The sequence below is a fragment of the Solanum verrucosum genome, unplaced genomic scaffold, assembly GCF_900185275.1.
Source record: "Solanum verrucosum unplaced genomic scaffold, falcon-dt-bn FXZP01000244.1, whole genome shotgun sequence".
Classification (NCBI taxonomy): Eukaryota; Viridiplantae; Streptophyta; class Magnoliopsida; order Solanales; family Solanaceae; genus Solanum; species Solanum verrucosum.
Window position 1 is genome coordinate 951,097 of NW_026019999.1, and position 19,747 is coordinate 970,843.

At 33.5% G+C, this 19,747-nt stretch overlaps 1 protein-coding gene across 1 annotated transcript; it reads right to left on the minus strand.

Annotated features, from left to right (window-relative positions):
* Window positions 1–3,219: 3,219 nt before the first annotated feature.
* Window positions 3,220–3,920, minus strand: LOC125819400 (dirigent protein 22-like). Its single transcript, XM_049498832.1, has one exon. The coding sequence runs from the start codon at window positions 3,885–3,887 to the stop codon at window positions 3,312–3,314; it is 576 nt and encodes a 191-aa protein (XP_049354789.1). The 5' UTR covers window positions 3,888–3,920; the 3' UTR covers window positions 3,220–3,311.
* Window positions 3,921–19,747: the final 15,827 nt, after the last annotated feature.

Genomic DNA, 19,747 nt, shown 5'->3' on the forward strand with positions numbered 1-19,747 from the left:
TTGCGGGACATATTTCTTTAATTAATATTTATACATTCTTTTATTTGATAGTCTCATCCAAAAAGTTTGTACTCTTTTTTAATAATAGTGTTAGAAACATTACAAAGTCATTCAATTGTTTTGATTTAAATTATTCGAAAAACATAATGCTTGATATATATCAAAAGGATGAACAAAATATGATATTTCATAAATTTTGTATCCAATTAAACTATATCTTATAAAATTGACACGGCGAAAACATATAAAATTAGTAAAATCTCAATAATGATAAGCATTATCCTAAAAAATAGGTTCACTTTAGCACTTGGATATCCTTCATAAAATTTCTGGCAACGCCACTATATATATATATATATATATATATATATATATATATATATATATATATATTCAAATGTTTAAAGACAAACAATCTTAATCATTCAGATATGCAATCAGATTCAGACCTTAATCTTATGAAAACAAATGAGGCCTTAATCATTTAGTGTTCAGATCTAGAGACAACATCTTAATCATTCAGACGTGCATTCAGATTCAGACGTTTTAATCTTAATAAAAACAATTGAGGCATTAGCGGCTTAAAGGATTATGTGACACACTTTTTGTTACTTTATTTTTAAAAAATGATATCTTTATATTCAAAAAGAGTTTAACTTTTAATTTTCCTCTCACCTTCATTGATAATTTATAACCACATAAATATCTTGTTTGAACCACAAGATTCAATTATTATTATTATTATTTTATAAAAATCTACCTAAATAGCACTACATAAATTGAAACTAAATTGAAACGAAGAAGGCATTAAAAAACGAAACCGATGAAAATAAATTGATAACCACTTCATAGGTCATACGTGTAAACAATATTTTCTTATCTCATTTACTAATAAAATTACCTCACAAGAAAAAAAGGATTGGACATCACCTTACGAGGAAAGAAGGATTGAAACTTTAATATAATCTTAAAAGGCAAAATGGTCTGATGGATACCTATACTTGTACCCGTTTGTATTGTGAACCCTTCTACTTAATCATTTGTCATCTGAATCCTTACACTTAATAAAACACAATATATCAAACTCCTCTGACCATTGACCATGCTTACGTGGCATTAATATGGTTGAGTTGGCAAGAGAGTGAGACCACACGCCAATTAAGGCAAGTGAACATCATATTTAAATTTTAAAAAATATTTAAATTAAAAGAGTAAAATAATAAACATAAAAAAGAAAGTTGAAACCCTTCTTCTTCACCAAATGACCCACTTTTTTCAGCCATTTCCATTTTTTTTCCAACCCTCTTTTTTTCTTTCATTCATCTTCTTTAGGTGGTTTGGTACACCAAAGGTGGCGAGGAGTATGCTAGTACACCGGAGGCAGCGAGAAATTTTCTGGCCTTCTGGTACGCCAGAAAGGATGGAGAGCATAGGGGGTCCCTGGTTGTTCGCAGGAGTCGTTGATGGTACGGAAAAATGAAGACGGTGGAGAGGGGAACGAGGCTGGTGAGGGGCAATGAGTTGGTGCGGCGGCTTATGGTTTTTGGATTTGTGGAGGTTAGAGAAGGATGAGGTAAGAAAAATGGTGAAAGTGTGCGACGAAGACGGAGACAGATGAAGGAGAGAGTATTTGTGGTCTCGCCGGCAAGAGGAGTGGTGGCAGCGGCAAATTTCTCCGATGATTGGGCCTTTTCACGATGAAAATGGCTGATGTAGGGAGACCCAAAATTTTAATTTAGAAGAATAATTAATTTGTTTTTGTAAAGTTTGAATCAAAACTCTATGATTTTGGTCTAAAAACAAATTATTATAAAAAATAAAAAATGATGTGGCAAAATTTATCTTACATGGAATGTGATATCAGCGCGATTGAGAGTCACGATGTGTTGAAAGGGTTTTAACATGTTGAGTTTAAATGAGTTCGGGGGTTCAGATGACAAAGGGATAAGTAGAAGGGTTCACAATACAAACGGATTAAGTATAAGGGTCCACTAGACCATGTAGCCAATCTTAAAATGGAACTCTTAATAACTTTTAGCAAATAAAAAAATTGTAAATTAAAAAAATGTGTCAAAAATCAACATACGTGACAAATAATTCAGCATGAAGAAATGAATCTGGTCCCCCCAAAAAGGAAAAGAATCTCTCCATACTCCAATATAAGGAAAAAAAGTGTGGTCACACCAAAATTATTAATTAAAGGGAAAATTGTATGAAATAGCAACCTATTAATTCAAATTAAACTATAGCTATAGTTTATTTTATTTGTAATTCGCAGCAAACATCCCATTTTATTGCCATCTGATTCGGTATACAATTTGCGATTTTATACATTTCGATAAAAAATGTATAAATTGCGTTTGTGTTTGTATAAAGCAAGAGAAAAGTGTATATACAAATACATATATTTTTGTCATATACATTTATAATTATACAAATATAGATCTTATTATACAAATTACAATGTATAAATGAATTTATATAAAACTAAACAATATGTAGAAAATTGAATGTATCTAGCGAATTAAACAAATCAAAAGCTCCATAGCAAACATAAAATTTGTTATGGAACACAATTATGCAAACTATAGCTATAATATACAAATATGATTTTTATGTTTGCTATAGGTGAAAGTTGCTCTTAATTAAAAGCTAGCTAGCCTATAAAAGTGATATTTTTCGTTTTAATTTGCGTGATATATTTCTTTAATTAATATTGATACATTCTTTTATTTGATAGTCTCATCCAAAAAGTTTGTACTTTTTTATGGGAAAAAGGATAAATATACCCTTCGAACTATCATAAAATGGTACATAGGTACCCTCCGTCATACTTTTGGGGCATTGGTGCCCCTATTGTCCAAAAACTAGAGCATATATACCCTTTATACTAACGGATATACACGTGTCATAATCTTATCTACCGACCCGACATTTATTAATTATTGGATCGACGGATAAGATTGCGTCACGTGTCCTTATTTAGTCTTCCGTTAAAGTGAAGGGCATATATGTTTTAGTTTTTGGACGGCAGGGGCACTAATGTCCCAAAAATATGACGGAGGATATCTGCATACCATTTACGATAGTTCAGGGGTATATTTGTCTTTTTCCCTTCTTTTTTTTCTAATAATAGTGTTAGAAACATTACAAAGTCATTCAATTGCTTTGATTTAAATTATCCAAAGACACATAATACTTGATATATATAAAAAAAAATGAACAAAATGGGATATTTCATAAATTTAGTATCCAGTTAAACTAAATCTTATAAAATTGACACAACGAAAACATACAAAATTAGTAAAACCTCAATAATGCAAGACATAAGCATCATACTGAACCGTAGCATCTCCAGTTTTAAAATCCCATGAATGAGTACTAGCTTCAACATATCCTCTAGCAAATCGGAAAAGCCCACTCCCTCCTATCACCGCCATCTCTCTCACCTTCTCGAACACCAGATTCCGACCAAGTATAGTAAAAGTACTTCCATTATATTTCCCTTCAATAAAAGCAAAATTCATAACCATCATTAAACCAACATCATTAAGTGAAGCAGCACCATAAAACCCTTGCGCCCTTCCAACAATCTTGGAACTTAATTCTGGTCCTAAGGTTAAGGCATTATCTATCATATTCATTTGTCCAAAACCTGTTGTTGTGTTTTTAGGTGGTGGAATAATCATCATTGATGTTGGTTTTGAACCACTTACAATATCATGCCAATAAAATCGAAAATGACTGAATTTTTCCTTTTTCAACCTTGTGGATTTTTTGTTTATGGATTTTCCAAAAATATAAGTATCTTCTTCTCCGGTGGCCGGAAAGGCCACCAGAGAAAGGAAGATGGAAATGGTGAAGATTTGGAGTATTATTTTGGCCATGGAATGGAAGTAAATTCTTTGAGTCACTTGGTGGAGAATGGAATGATATGGTGTGTGGATACTTGATTTTATAAGCCAGTTAAAGGCCAAAATTTTCCATATTTTAACTACCCCACTTGGAAAATTATAAAATTTTTGACAATGACACTTCCTAGGCCTACCTAACACAGATGTCCCTGAAATAGGGAATTGGTTGATTGGAAAGCTCGAGTAGGATATTCCGTTATTTATTGTACATCATCAGGTTAGCATAATAGGAAAAATATACCTCTCAATTTTATGTTTTATACCACACAAAGTGGTGTAGATATTATATATGCCCTTTTCGTCTAACAAATGGTGAACTATATCTCCGTTGTTTGACAAATAGTATATTTACTCTTTTCGTTGACAAACTGAATTGAATATCTTAAATCTAAATTTTAAATTCTAATAATGTCATGTGGCTAAAAATATATTACCCCATCTAATTTTTTTACCCATCCAAACCAGACCAACTAAAAAATTCAATCCTCATGTATTCAGATTCGATCTCCAACCCCATTTAGTGACTGAGTGTAAGAGGAATTGAATTATTTTTTTTTCATTCGTGTCGGGTTTAGAGGTGTAAAAAAGGGGCGAAATAATTTTATAAAGTCATCTGACATTTTGTAAGTTAAAAATCCAATATTATAATTTTTTTCAATTAAGTAAATATATATATGTTAACAAAAAAATTAAATATGCATCATTTGTTAGACGGTATGAATATATATATACGCGCACTAACTTTTTAGAATAGGTTTAAATTATAAGTATTGATCATTATGTAAAAATCCATTTACACTATGGGCGGATCAAGCATAAAAATCAGACTCTCATTGTCATATGATCATTCCAAAGTCTACTTGACTTGTGAGTCAATCAACTATAACTATTTATTTTCTTCTTTGACTATGTTGCAAGGAAATGTCTTGATTAAGAAAATATAACAATATTATGATTTTTGATAATTTGTTCTATTACTATCAAAATAGGTGGCGCTAGAAGAAATTACCATTTTATGATAGACTTGAGCACAATTTTAAGGAGTCGCTTGATTTGAATACTATGATATAATAAGTAAGACGAGATATATTTTGCTGAAATTAGTTATAATGAAATACATTATGTTGAAATTAATTTTTTATGAGTGTTTGGCTGTTGCATTCAAAATAGTATGTATTGCATAAATTTTAAGAATAAATTATTTGTTTACAAAAACACCCTATATGAATGTATAAAGTGATGATAAAAAGGATTTAAGGAGATATATTTGTCATTTACCTATTTTACCTCGGGATTACTATATTACTCAAGTAGAGGAATAACTTATCCCCAAGGGCGGATCTATAAAGAGGTGTGGGGGTGCCACGCCACCCCCAAACTTCGACGGAAACTCTATATATACATAGGTATATATATATAATATTTATATAAATATAAAGCGTGCCACCCACAGAACAAAACTGGTTTGTGGTGCCACGGTAGGAGGGCAACTTTAGAAGGCTGATGTTGTGGGTTCGAATCCCATTTGTACCTATTTTTTTGAGAAATTTGTTGCAGACGTTTTTTAAGAAAAAACAAAAGGCTCCAAGCACCTTTTTTTAAGGAAAAACAGTTGGTACAATTTATTTTATTTTATTTTGTAATTTTTATTGACTTAAATTAAATTAATTACATTATTACTCCTTTGACTTTTCTTTTATTTGATTAAATACTCAATAAAAGTGTAATATCTTATTATTTATATTTTATTGATTGATTTATGATATATATCGAAAAGACGAATAATTTAATCAAATATAAAATTAATTTAATCGATAAGTCTATTTGGCACCCACGGACTCTAAATCCTGGATCCGCCACTACTTATCCCGATACTATTATTAATCCCGAGATAAGCTATCAATGACTTACCAATCAAACAATAAATTAAGTGGCACTATAATTTACTCAAAAAATATTTGGTGTTATCTTCACACCAAACGAAGAGTATGAGGGGTAGATTTGTACAAGCGATATATATATATATATATATATATATATTAAGAATGAGCGTAATTAAAACATTCTTTAATCATTTCCGTTCATATTTATTTATCTATGTAATTTGATTCGGCATATCATTTTTTTAAAACTAAAATAATAATAAATTTACTGCTCGAAGTCATTTAGTATAAATTCAACAGGTTGAAAAATAAATTGAAAATAATTCATACTTAATAATAAGAATAAACCAAATACAAAAAAAATAAAATAAAATAAAATTTTATTTTTAGTTTACTAAACTAAGTAAAAGTTAACGAAAAGAGAGGAGGAAAATTCAACCTAAAACGAAAAGAAATAGTCAAGCGTAGAATTTAAATGGTTGGAATTCAAAAAAATTCTTATTTCTAGAATCTCTGTGTTTACACTTAAATGTCAACAATATCTTCCAACTTTTTGTGATTATGTTACTTTGTTGTACTATTCTCCCTACAATAATAGTTGTCTACTATTGATTTGACACATCCCTTAAAAATTATAAATAAAAAGGTAATCTTACTATATCACCCTTTGAATATAATAAATACAAGATTTTGAAAAATATAATAGTGAAATGACTATAATTAATGATAAGGGTAAATCAGGAATTAAGTGTAAAATTACTCATAGATTTCATAAAGTGGACACATATTGTTGGACATCTATTTTTAGTATAGTGGACAAGTATTGTTAGACGGAGGGAGTATATGTTTTCTTTCCTAATTTACACTTATCATTAATTATAGTCATTTTTTATTATATTTTTTAAGATATTATATTTATTATATTCAAAGGGTTACATAGTAAACTTACTTTCTATTTATAGTTTCTTAAGAAGTCGGTAAATTTAATAGTAGACAAGTATTGTTGGGTAGAGGGAATAATTGTCATTTCACAAAAAAATGACATTATTTTTTTCATTTTATCGTTCAGAGTTATTAATCTTGAAAATATAAATTTAACCAACATAGAAAACTAAATAATTTATTCATTTTTATTGGTCAAATTAGTTAATCAAAATAAATTAACTCATGTTCATTTATTAAAAACTTAACTTAAAATACTAAATAAAGATACAATGATAAACCTACCTAATTTTGCAAGGAACATAAAATTTAAAATAATGACATGTAAGTAGAAATGCATTAACTAATATTGTTTTATCCTCCACTCGATGTTTTATGTTAGAAATCGGATTAAATTTGTATTTATGTAAAAGAAATTCACATTAAAGTCTTGATGAGGTGTGTAAAATTAAATAAAAAATTAATGTATTGTAACAAATTCCACCAACTCTTTAACATGCTTAACTTTTAACTCAAGGACAGGCTAAAATGATTAGGTTAGGATGCAATAAAGAATGGATGACTAAATATATCATACCTTTATGTACGCGGAATCGGTAAACCAACCAAACTTTCATTGATGTGGGCATGCTTTTCTTGAATTTGAATAACAAGTTTGAAACATTGTGAGTATGAAGCAAGTAGGAAAGTCATTGATGACTCAAGTCTTCTTTTTCTTTTTCGTTTTTCACTCGATATTTAATATTTGCAATGAAATTTCATTAAATTTAAATTCGTGTCAAGAAATTTTACTTTAAGGATAAAACGGTTTCTAAAAAGACAGCTCCATATCGAGGAAGATTCCAACCCGCAACCTTTTTTAAAGAATAAAAAAGTTACTTTATATTCTACCACAATTCTTATTGGTTACTCAAAAATCTTACTTCTTCTATTTAAAATTATATTATAAAATTTAATTAGGATTTAACTAAAAGAAAATTAAATTTAAAAATATGCCATAATATATATATGATTATAAGACTTATAGTATTTACATGAAAATAAATATTTTTTTAATAATATTAAAAAAAATTAAATTAAATAAATTCTCAACATGCATAACAATGCTAAATTTCTGTATAGCGCAACTAACAATAAAATTGTTATCATATCTGGAGTTTGTCTATTTTTACTTTTCAACTATACTTTTTCCGTTCATCCCACTATAGTAAAAATAGTTGTCCCATAATATTTGTCTAGTTTGAAAATTTAAGAGATAATTTACTCTTTTATATCTATTTTACCCTTGCTATTAAATACTCCCTCTGTCCCTAATTACTTGTCCACTTTTGAAGTGACACACCTATTAAGAAAACAATTATTGACACAGTGAGTTTATCATTTTACCCCTAGTAATTATGAAATAGATGAATTAAAAACTTAAGATTTTCAAGAAGTTCTACTTTTTTCAAAGTAATTAATTGAGGGTATAATAGGTAAAAATATTTTGTCCTTTCTTGATTTGTCAAAATGAACAAGTAATTAGGGACAACTAAAAAAGAAAAAGTGGACAAGTAATTAGGGACAGAGGGAGTACTATTTAACTAGACCCAATACATTTCTCAAAATATTAAATTTTAGTATATTCAAAGGGTAATGTATTAATATTACTCTTATTATTTATTGTTTCTTAAGGTCTGTACCCTGTCATTAATGGACAACTATTGATGGACAGAGGGAGTACTATTTGGATGTCCAACTTATAAAAGAATAATTTATCATTTTGGGTCTATTTGGAAAGCAATCTGATAATTGAAATTGGTGTAATTACTAGTGTAGTAATTACATAACCTAGTAATTACCCTGACATGTTTGTTTGGCACATTGTAATTACAGTATAATTACACATGTACTGTTTCGTTGCACAAGTGCAATCATAAAGTTATATTAAAATTTTAAAATAAAAGTGAATTATTTAAAATAAAAAAAATCTATATAAGGGCTTTTATAAATGATATTAAATTAAATATTTAAGATGTATATATATTGTCTGTTAAAAATATATTAATCAACAAACATATGTTCTTAACTAATATTATAAAAAAATAATTGCTTGATATCTTTCAAATTGGTATATTTTAATTAAATTAATAATAAAAACTAAAAAAACATGATTTTTATGAACATAATAAAATATATGTTTGACAAAAATATTAATATTATAAATATGTAACGACTGGGTTCTGTCGTTATAGAAAAGCCAACAGGGAAAAATTTTGGGCCTGAAATTTTTTTCGTAGTAACTTGGAATTTCCCAACCTAGTCCAAATTTAGACGAAATTGGAGTCATTAAAGTCTAGGGAAATCTGATAGCAATTAGGTGATCTAATTATGAATTTGATCACATGAGTACATAGTTAAGGCGCTAAGGAATCCGTACAACTTTACGGAATTGAATTCAGGTGAGTAGAACTCCCAAAACCAATTTTGGCGTGAACGGGTAAATTCTGAGTGTCGACGTCGTTGGTGGAAGGCGTGTTGTGAAATGGGGTCTTGGAATTATTAAAATAGCTTACTGTTTCATACAAGCCGCTTTGGCGGGGATTTCTGTCGCCAGGGCGGGGCCGCTGTAGCGGGGTGAGGACCATTGTGGCGGGCCCGATGCGACTTAAGTCAGAAATAAACCCCAAGACGTCTTTATTCTGCACTTTTCACTTTGACAGTAAGGAGACGAACCCCAAGCGATTCTTGACAGTTTTCCACCATCTTTCAGGCTAAAGGTAAGGTTTTATCTCCCTGAATTCATTTTTCGATCCGTAGAACGTAATCTAATGGGTAAATATCGATGGGGGAGAGTTTTGATATGAGAATTATGGTGGGAAAAGCCCTAATTTGGGTAGTGGGATCATGTGTATGATCTAGGGTTGATAGAATTGTTAGTAATCTGGGTAATTAGTGATTGTTTATTGATTCTCGTGTTATATTGATTGTTTGTAGACTATGAACAAGCGGAACGAATCCGGAAAGGGAAGAATCAAGTTTCTTAGGGTTTCAAGCTTGTTTCGAGGTAGGTGATGGTTGTGATTCTATGATTGTGTGATGTATGTTTGTTCTTGCTTCATTATGATACATGTTTTTATGTGAATGTTGCATTATTGATCACATTAATTGTAAATGAGGATATATAAATGATGAATGTCATAAATTATGACTTGATTGTATGATTATGAGAAAGTCCTTTGTGATTGTGATTGTGTTTTGTTGAATGGATCAGGTGTTGCGTTCTGACACACTAACTTGGATCGGTTGCCATGTTTCGGCATAATTATGGGATCGGTTGCCACGTTCCGTCATAATTATAGGATCGGGTACCACGTTACGGTATGCTAACAATTTGGGTTTGGGTTCCATGAGAGGACTAATGATTTGATATAATTGTGTATCTTGAGAAATGTGAAGTTGTTCGTTGTTCGTAAATGATGATGATATTGTATATGTTCGATATATGCATGTGATTATATTGTTGTAATGGCTTATGTATGTTGCACTTAGTAAGAAAGTCGTGTGATCCTACAAATACACTGTGGTTGTGTACTGATACTGCACTTACTTTTTCTTTGTTAAGTGTAGGGCATCTTCAGGCGGCTATTGACAGACCTAGCTTAGAAGATCAGTGATCGTTCGAATTTAAGGGTGAGCCAGTTCTTCTAGGCTGCCATGAGTTCTCCTTTCGTCTATGTCCACATTTCGGACTTAGACTTTTCTAGTTAGTTATTAGTTCATTAGTTGGGGTTGTAACCCTTCTTGTTAGACTTATGGATCTTGTTAGATATTTCGGTACATTGACTTTCAGGTTCTAGGTGTATTTTTCCGCATTGTTTAGTTGTTAGATCTTTTGGAAGTTTATGGGAACTTCAGCCTTTAGCTATTTAACTTGCTTCCGTAACTTAAATGCTTTAGTTTTTAGTTTAGTTGCTTGGTGTAACATTTCTCTACTAGAAAGAAATTTAAAATCTGGAATTTGTCATTTTTGAAAGGTACAAGGAAATCTGGAAAATTATAAGTAAGTTAAAGTGAGTTTTTTGTCAACTTTAAACGATCATAAATCCTAGCTCAGGAAGATTTAGGTGTAGTTTCATATATGGTTGGAAAGCTCTTGGAATAATCTTTCCAACGCCGCCAAGTTTGTGCGATTCCGTGTTCGGATGAGTGAGTTATGCCCTTTGGAAGCTGGGCTGTCGTTTAAGGAAAGTCCAAATCCGGATTTTTGAAGGGTAGTTTGGTCTTTCCCTTAACCTTTTATTTTAATTCTTTTTAGTGAATTAATTAAGGGTCTAAAGTGAACTTGGTCAGTTTTACGCTTTTGGAAAAGAGTTAGGGTTTTAGAAAAGAGGAAAGAAGAGGAGAAAAGAGAAGGAGAAGCAAGGAGATCGTCGAGTTTAGCTTGTGGATTTCGTCGGGGGTGATCCCTACAAGGTATGTGAGATCACAGAGCGTTGGGTTAGTTCAGCCACGGGCCAAGCTTGTTTAATTCAGCGTGTTTTCGTCCTAAAATGATTGAGAAACTGATGTTCTTGATAGTTGTTCTTGAATTGATTTCGTTCTTGAATATGAGTTGGAATTTAGGAGTTTCTTGATGATTGAGTGTTGTTTCCTTGAGTTGTTTGAGTTAGATTTTTGTGTATATGATATGGGTACATGAATCTAAAGTGAATTTGGGGAAAAAAATCGGATTAGAACGATTTAAGGTCAGAAAACGTGATCAAAAATTCGTCTGAATTTTGCCTGAAAGGAGGATGGCGCGACGTGCCCCCATTGATTGTTAAATAATAAAAGCAACTTAGTTCGTTAAAGAATTGCCATTAACAAACCCAAAGTTTCTAGGTATGGATTGGCTTTATGCTTGTTATGCCTCCATTGATTGTAGAACTCGAGTTGTTAAGTTTCATATTCCTAATTAGCCAATTATAGAGTGGAGTAGTAGATCAACAGTGCCTAAGGGTCGTTTCATTTCATACCTTAAGGCGAGACAATTCGTTTCGAAAGGTTGTATCTATCACTTAGGCCGAGTTAATGACTCTAGTGTTAAGGTACCTCCCATTCAGTCAGTACCTATAGTAAGAGAGTTTCCAGAAGTCTTCCCTGATGATATACCCGGAGTCCCTCCTTAGAGAGAAATAGACTATAGCATAGACATCATTCCAGATACTCGTCCTATTTCTATTCCACCATATAGAATGGCACCAGTAGAGTTAAAAGAGTTGAAAGAGCAGTTGAAAGATTTCCTAGATAAAGGTTTCATTCGACCAAGTGTCTCACCTTGGGGCGCTCCGGTCTTATTTGTGAGAAAGAAAGACGGTTCCCTTAGGATGTGTATAGACTACTGTCAATTGAACAAGGTTACCATCATGAACAAGTATCATCTTCCAAGAATTGATGATCTTTTCGATCAACTTCAGGGTGCTTCTTGTTTTTCTAAGATAGACCTCAGATCAGGTTACCATCAGTTGAAAGTAAGGGAGTGTGACATTCCAAAGACAACATTCATGACCTGTTATGGTCATTATGAGTTTCTGGTTATGTCGTTGGTTTAACTAATGCACCAACAGTGTTCATGGACCTTATGAATAGAGTATTTAAACCTTATTTAGATATGTTTGTTATTGTCTTCATTGATGGCATACTAATCTATTCAAGGAATGAAGAGGATCATGCTAGCCTTCTCAGAATAGTTCTTCAGACTTTGAAAGATAAGAAGTTGTATGCCAAGTTCTCTAAGTGTGAGTTTTGGCTTGAGTCTGTGGCATTCTTGGGTCACATAGTTTCCGGTGATGGAATTAGAGTGGATACTCAGAAAATTGAGGTAGTGCAGAATTGGCCTAGACCCACATCTCCAATTGATATTAGGAGTTTCTTGGGTTTAGCTGGCTATTATAGAAGGTTTGTAGAGGGGTTCTCGTCTATTTCATCTCCTTTGACGAAGTTGACTCAAAAAACAGTGAAGTTTCAACGGTCTGAAGCTTGTGAGAAAAGCTTTCAGGAATTGAAGAAGAGGTTGACTACTGCCCTATTGTTGACCTTACCAGAAGGTATTCAAGCTTTATGGTGTATCGTGATGCATCTAGAGTTGGCTTGGGTTGTGTCCTAATGCAGAATGACAAGTTGATAGCTTATGCCTCCAGACAGTTGAAGGTTCATGAGAAGAACTATCCAACCCATGACTTAGTGTTGGCTGCGGTTGTCATCGCTTTGAAGATTTGGCGTCACTACTTGTATGGTGTTCATGTTGATGTATTCACTGATCACAAGAGCTTACAATAAGTGTTCACTCAGAAAGAACTCAATCCCAGACAAATGAGGTGGTTAGAGTTGCTCAAGGATTATGACATGAGTATTCTCAACCACCCAGGTAAGGCCAATGTGGTTGTTGATGCTTTAAGCAGGTTATCTATGGGTAGTACCACCCATGTTAAGGAAGAGAAAAGGGAGTTAGCCAAAGATGTGCACAAACTTGCACGCCTATGAGTTAGACTTATGGATGCCACAAAAGGAGGAATAGTGGTGACGAACGGGGCTGAATTATCACTAGTGTCAGAGGTGAAAGAAAAGCAGGACAAAGACCCCATTTTTCTTGACTTGAAGGCAAATGTTCAAAAGCAAATGGTACTAGATTTCGAACAAAGGGGAGATGGTGTGCTAAAATACCAAGGTAGATTGTGTGTACCAATGGTAGATGAACTCCAAGAGAGGATCATGGAGGAAGCTCATAACTCCAGATATTCCATCTATCCGGGTTCCACGAAAATGTACTATGATTTGAGTGAGGTATATTGGTGTAATGGTATGAAGAAGGATATTGCAGAATTTGTTGCCAAATGTCCGAATTGCCAGCAAGTGAAAGTTGAACACCAAAGGCCTGGTGGTTTGGCGCAGAATATAGAACTTCCGAAATGGAAGTGGGAAATGATTAATATGGACTTCATCACAGGTTTGCCAAGGTCTCGCAGACAACATGATTCCATTTGGGTGATTGTAGACAGAATGACTAAATCAACCCATTTTCTACTCGTAAAGACTACCCATTCAACAGAAGATTATGCCAAGTTGTATATCCAAGAAGTGGTAAGACTTCATGGAGTCCCAGTCTCCATTATTTCAGATAGAGGTGCACAATTCACTGCACAGTTCTAGAAATCTTTTTAGAAAGGCTTGGGTTCAAATGTGAACTTAAGTACTGCCTTTCATCCTCAAACAGATGGGCAAGCAGAGCGCACTATTTAGACATTAGAAGATATGTTGAGGGCTTGTGTGATTGATTTCAAAGGAAATTGGGATGATCACCTACCTCTCATTGAGTTTGCTTACAACAACAGTTACAACTCTACCATTCAAATGGCTCCTTATGAAGATCTTTATGGGAGAAGATGCAGATCTCCTATTGGATGGTTTGAAGTTGGTGAAACAGGGTTGATAGGACTAGATTTAGTTCACCAAGCTATAGAGAAGGTGGAAATGATTCAAGAAAGGTTGAAAGCAGCACAAAATCGTCAAAAATCCTACACTGATGTTAGAAGAAGGGCGTTAGAGTTCAAAGTAGATGATTGGGTATATTTGAAGGTTTCACCCATGAAGGGTGTTATGAGGTTTGGTAAGTAGAGGAAGCTTAGTCCCTGGTATATTGGACCTTATCGCATAACCAAGAGGATTGACAATGTAGCTTATGAGTTGGAGCTACCGCATGAATTAGCAGCGGTCCATCCGGTATTTCACATATCCATGTTGAAGAAGTGCATGGGCGATCCTTCATTGATCATACCAACTGAAAATATTGGGATCAAGGATAGCTTATCCTATGAGGAGATCCCTATCCAGATTCTAGATTGTTAAGTTCGCAAATTGAGAACAAAAGAGGTAGCATCAGTCAAGGTCTTTTGGAGGAACCAATTTGTTGAAGAAGCTACTTGGGAAGCAGAAGAGGATAAGAAGAAGAGGTATCCACATCTCTTTGAATCTGAAGAAGGTGCAGATCAAGGTACTAATTTTCTTCTTAGTGCTCTCTAAATTATGAATGAGCATGTTGTTTGTTTGCATTTGCTTGTTGGGTGTTGAGTTTGATGTTGCACCCTAAATCTATTAAAAGTAACCTCATTCGAGGAAGAATGTTCCCAAGATGGAGATATTGTAACATTTCGTTACTAGAAAGAATTTTAAAATCTGGAATTTGTCATTTTTGAAAGGTACAAGGAAATCTGGAAAATTATAAGTTAAAGTGAGTTTTTTGGTCAACTTTAAACGACCATAACTCCTAGCTCATGATGGTTTAGTTGTAGTTCCAGATATGGTTGGAAATCTCTTGCAATGATCTTTCCAACGCCGCCAAGTTTGTGCGATTCTGAGTTCAGATGAGTGAGTTATACCCTTTGGAAGTTGGGCCGTTGGTTTAAGAAAAGTCCAAATCCGGATTTTTTAAGGGTAGTTTGGTCTTTTCCTTACCCTTTTATTTTAATTCGTTTTAGTGAATTAATTAAGGGTCTAAACTGAACTTGGTTGGTTTTACGCTTTTGGAAAAGATTTAGGGTTTTAGAAAAGAGGAAAGAAGAGGAGAAAAGAGAAGGAGAAGCAAGGAGATCGTCAAGTTTAGCTTGTGGATTTCGTCGGGGCTGATCCCTACAAGGTATGTGAGATCACAGAGCATTGGGCTAGTTCACCCACGTGCCAAGCATGTTTAATTCAGCGTGTTTTCATCCTAAAATGATTGAGAAACTGATGTTCTTGATAGTTGTTCTTGAATTGATTTCGTTCTTGAATATGAATTGGGATTTAGGAGTTTCTTGATGATTGAGTGTTGTTTCCTTGAGTTGTTTGAGCTAGATTTTTGTGTATATGATATGGATACATGAATCTAAAGTGAATTTGGGGGAAATAATTGGATTAGAACAATTTAGGGTCAGAAAACGCGATCAAAAGTTCGTCTGAATTTTGCCTGAAGAGAGGCTGGCGCAACGTGCCCCCATAGCGCCAGGAAGGCTGGGGCAACGCGCCAGCAGTGCGCCAGAAATGAGTCCCAGTAAAATTGGGCCTGGCGCACAGCGCCAGGGACGGGCCCTGATCGGCGTTTTTCACCAGTTTTCGTCGTTTGGCCCGTTTAAGTTATTCTAAAGTGTCCTAACACTTTCCATTGATTCTAACTACTCTAAATGACTTCTAAACATCTAGAAATCATTCATAAACATGAGATCATAAACCTTGAACCCATAATCCAATTCAAGGAAAGTTAAGATCAAAGTCAACGAAGTTAAGAGTCAGGTCTAGAAGTTAAGAACCAAGTCAAAGTAAAGTTTCTTAAAGTTTTCAAGAGTCTTTAACAATGTTTTGAATTCATTTTAAAGACTCAAGTTTTCAAGTTAAGCAAAGAATAAAGAGTTGAGTTCATTTCTCAAAAAGCTATTAGGGAACTAAGTATTCCCAAAGATGTTTATAAATGTTTTCACATTTGATCAAGGAAAGGGAACATCGATTCCAAGAGAAATTTTAAGCTAAGTTTTGAGTAATTATCTTAAATCAAAGAAAGAAGATTATTTTTTTAAAACATATGAGCTAAATATAATTTGGGAGTAGTATTGAGCACCGATATAGGGATGGGAATTTATATTAACTCAAGTCTCCATAAACCATGTAGCCATCATGGGTAGTAAAGGATCATATTTTTTAGATGACTCCTAAGATGCTTTTAGCATAGACTAGTGGATCTACTAAGTTAAGTGTTCTATATGACGACAAAGTATAGGACAGTTCTAACAGCGTGGGCAAGACGTTGTATCACCACTTAGGATCATAGTGGTGGTTGTCAGTTAGAGAATCTCCCACAGAAACTATATTACTTTATTATATGAGTAAAGTTGGGTTTGTTATTGCAATTCTTTAATGAACTAAGTTGCTTTTACTATTTTACAAAGCTTTTCATATATTGCAAGTGTTTCATTTCTTTATTTTGAGTGATCCATTCATGAGTTGTACAGAGCCAAGGTAAGTTTTCCTTCTTACTCTTTTCAAGCTTAAGTTGTTGTTTAGCATTCCAACTCGCATACTCGTACATTCAATGTACTAATGCAGTTGGCCTGCATCATCTTATGATGTAGACGCAGGTAACCAGGATCAGCATCCAGCGCCTCGTTGATCCAGTTGAACACTCAGAGTCAGTGGTGAACCTCCTTGCATTCCGGAGGACTCTTTTATTCACTTTCTAGTTTAGTTCATTTGGATGTTGTGGGGTTTGTCCCAACATCCATCTCTGTTGTTTAGAGGCTTCATAGACAGTTAGTGGTTCAATTGTCTTTACATTATCATTCAGATGTTGTTTAAAGACTGAGTTGCCATTTTGCCAGATGCCAGTGGTAATAGGACCTTAGGAAAGGTTAGGTGTGTCTCAGAGATTTTGGGCATAGGCTGGGAGGGTACTTATGCATTTTCCCTATAATAGTATAAAAACTAATGTAGATAATTATTGAAAAAAATAGCTTTAAGTTGATATTTAGGAAAAATAATAATAGTTTCTTAAAGAGGAAAACATTGAATAGGAGAATAAAGGGGGTTATTTTAAAATGTCTTTGCATTAGAAGAATGTTACTTTTAGAAATCATTTTTAGTTTGGGAAATAGTTTTCCACAAGTTCAAATATGTTGTTTTTTATTCAAACGAGATTTGTGAAATACTATTACAAGTTCGTTAAGACTTTTAAAAAAAAAGTAATTCCTTTTAAGTGAGAACAACTTATTTTTTATGATTAAAAGAATCTCATATCAACTATATGTATTTCTAAGTATCTAAAGTCAAGAATAAGTAAATCCCCAAACTTGAAATAAACCCCAAAACACATACATAGACAATTAGTCAGAAAGAGTTAAATAAGAGTAAATGACAAAGGGAAAATGATAATAATAAAGTAAGACATCATAGGCGTTCCCCAAGAGCAATTCTTTGCTTGTTTTTCTTGTTGTCGGACCCATTTAAAGGAGATGTAATTGGAAGATATTATGCGGGTGTGGAGAGTCTTGCATCAAGACTCCATATGTTGCTCCAAAGTGTTCATGCAAATAAAAAAGAATAAAAAGATTAGTAAGAAAAACATGTTGGTCTCTTAATAATAAACAACAACACAAAATAAAGTGACTCTAGGACTAACTATATAAATGTTTCACATATATACAGACTACTTCAGATTATACTTGAAAAAGGGGAAGATTTTTTTGTACTTTCGATTTGGACAATCTTGAAGCATGAAATGAGAAAGAGAAGATGGAGACACGTCTGACATTTTCCAAGTTTGCACGAAAATGAAAAATCTACCTTCAATAAAAAAAAAATGAAGAGGATACGTTCTGCATTTGATTCCTTTGATAGGGGGTTGGTTGAAGAAATTGTAGAAAGGGTGGTTTCATCATCATTCAAAGAATTAATAAATCTTCGACTAAGGTATCTAAAAAAATTTAAGTTAATTTATTACTTTATTTTTTACTTACCAATCGATTTTGTAGTTGCAAACTTCTTAATGATATAGGAAGTCAACAATCAGTCTATGGGAAGCTGTCACTGCAAGACGTTGACATTAGTCCAGTCATACACTTAAATGATGTGACGAACATATCATTCAACACTTTCATGGACAAATGCGTAGACTGTGGAAATAAAGAAGCCATGTATCGGAAAAGGGGACTCTACTTCCACCTTCACATTCAACACAGTTTATTGAAAAATACTAATAAAATGGTTTGCCTTATTTAATGTTATGGCATGTTGTGGTGTAATGACCTAATTCAGTCTTTAGGAAAAAGCCAATGGGGAAAGAAGTGGACCAGAAAAACTTTTGAGTAGTAACTTGAAATTTCCTAGCCTAGTCCAAATTTGGATGAAATCGGAGTCAGGTGAGTCTAGTGAAATCTGGTAATTAATGAGAAGTGTAATAATGAAAGTGATTGTGTGAGTGGATAGCTAAGACGTTAAGGAACCCGTATGACTTTACGAAATTGAATTCGGGTGACTAGAACTCACAGAATCGATCTTAGCGTGAACAGTATTTTTTGAGCGTCGTTGGTTAAAGGTGTGTTGTGAAATGGGGGTCTTGGAATTATTAAAATAGCTCACTAGTTTCGTGCAAGCCACTGGGGTGGGAATTCTGTCGCCAAGGTAGGGCCGCTGTAACGGGGTGAGGATCGCTGTTCGACGCAACTTAAGGTCGTAAATAAACCTCAAAACGTCTTTATTTTGCACTTTTCAACTTTGAGAGCTAAGGAACAACCCCAGATGAGTTCTTGACCATTTTTCACCATTCTTGAGGCTAAAGGTAAGGTTTTAACTCCCCGAATCTATTTTTTAATTCGTAGAACATAGTTTCTTGGGTAATTATCATTGGGGGAAAGGTTTTGATCTGAAGTTAATGATGGAAAAAGCCCTAATTTGGGTATTAGGATCTTGGGTTAGGCTAGGGTTGATAATGTTGATTATAATCCGGGTAATTAGGCCTTGTTTATTGATCCTTGTGTTAATTGTATGCTTTTAGACCACGAACAAGCGGGAGGAATCTGGAAAGGGAAGATTCAAATGCCGTAGGGGATTCAGATTCGATGTAGGTGATGGTTTTGATTTCATGTTGGTGTGATATATGTTTGTAATTGCTCATTATAATACATGTATGTATGCGAATGTTGCATTATTGATCACCCTAATCGTAAATGAGGATAATTGAATAATTGTATGCCATGAATCACCTCTTGCTGTATGATTGTGAGAATATACATTGTGATTGTGGTTTATTGAATGGATCGGTTGCCACGTTCCGGCATAAACATGGGATTGTTTGCCACATTTCGGCATAAATATGGGATCGGTTGCCATGTTCCGGTATGCTAACAGTTTGGGTGTGGGTTCCATGAGAGGACCATTGAATTAGGTTCCGTGAGAGGACAATTGAATTGTGTTGTGTATCTACTTTTGATGATGATGTTCATATCTAATGATGATTGATATTAGAAG

Coding starts and splice junctions, on each gene's coding strand:
- LOC125819400 (XM_049498832.1), bottom strand. CDS start 3,887: ATGGCCAAAATAATACTCCAAATCTTCACCATTTCCATCTTCCTTTCT.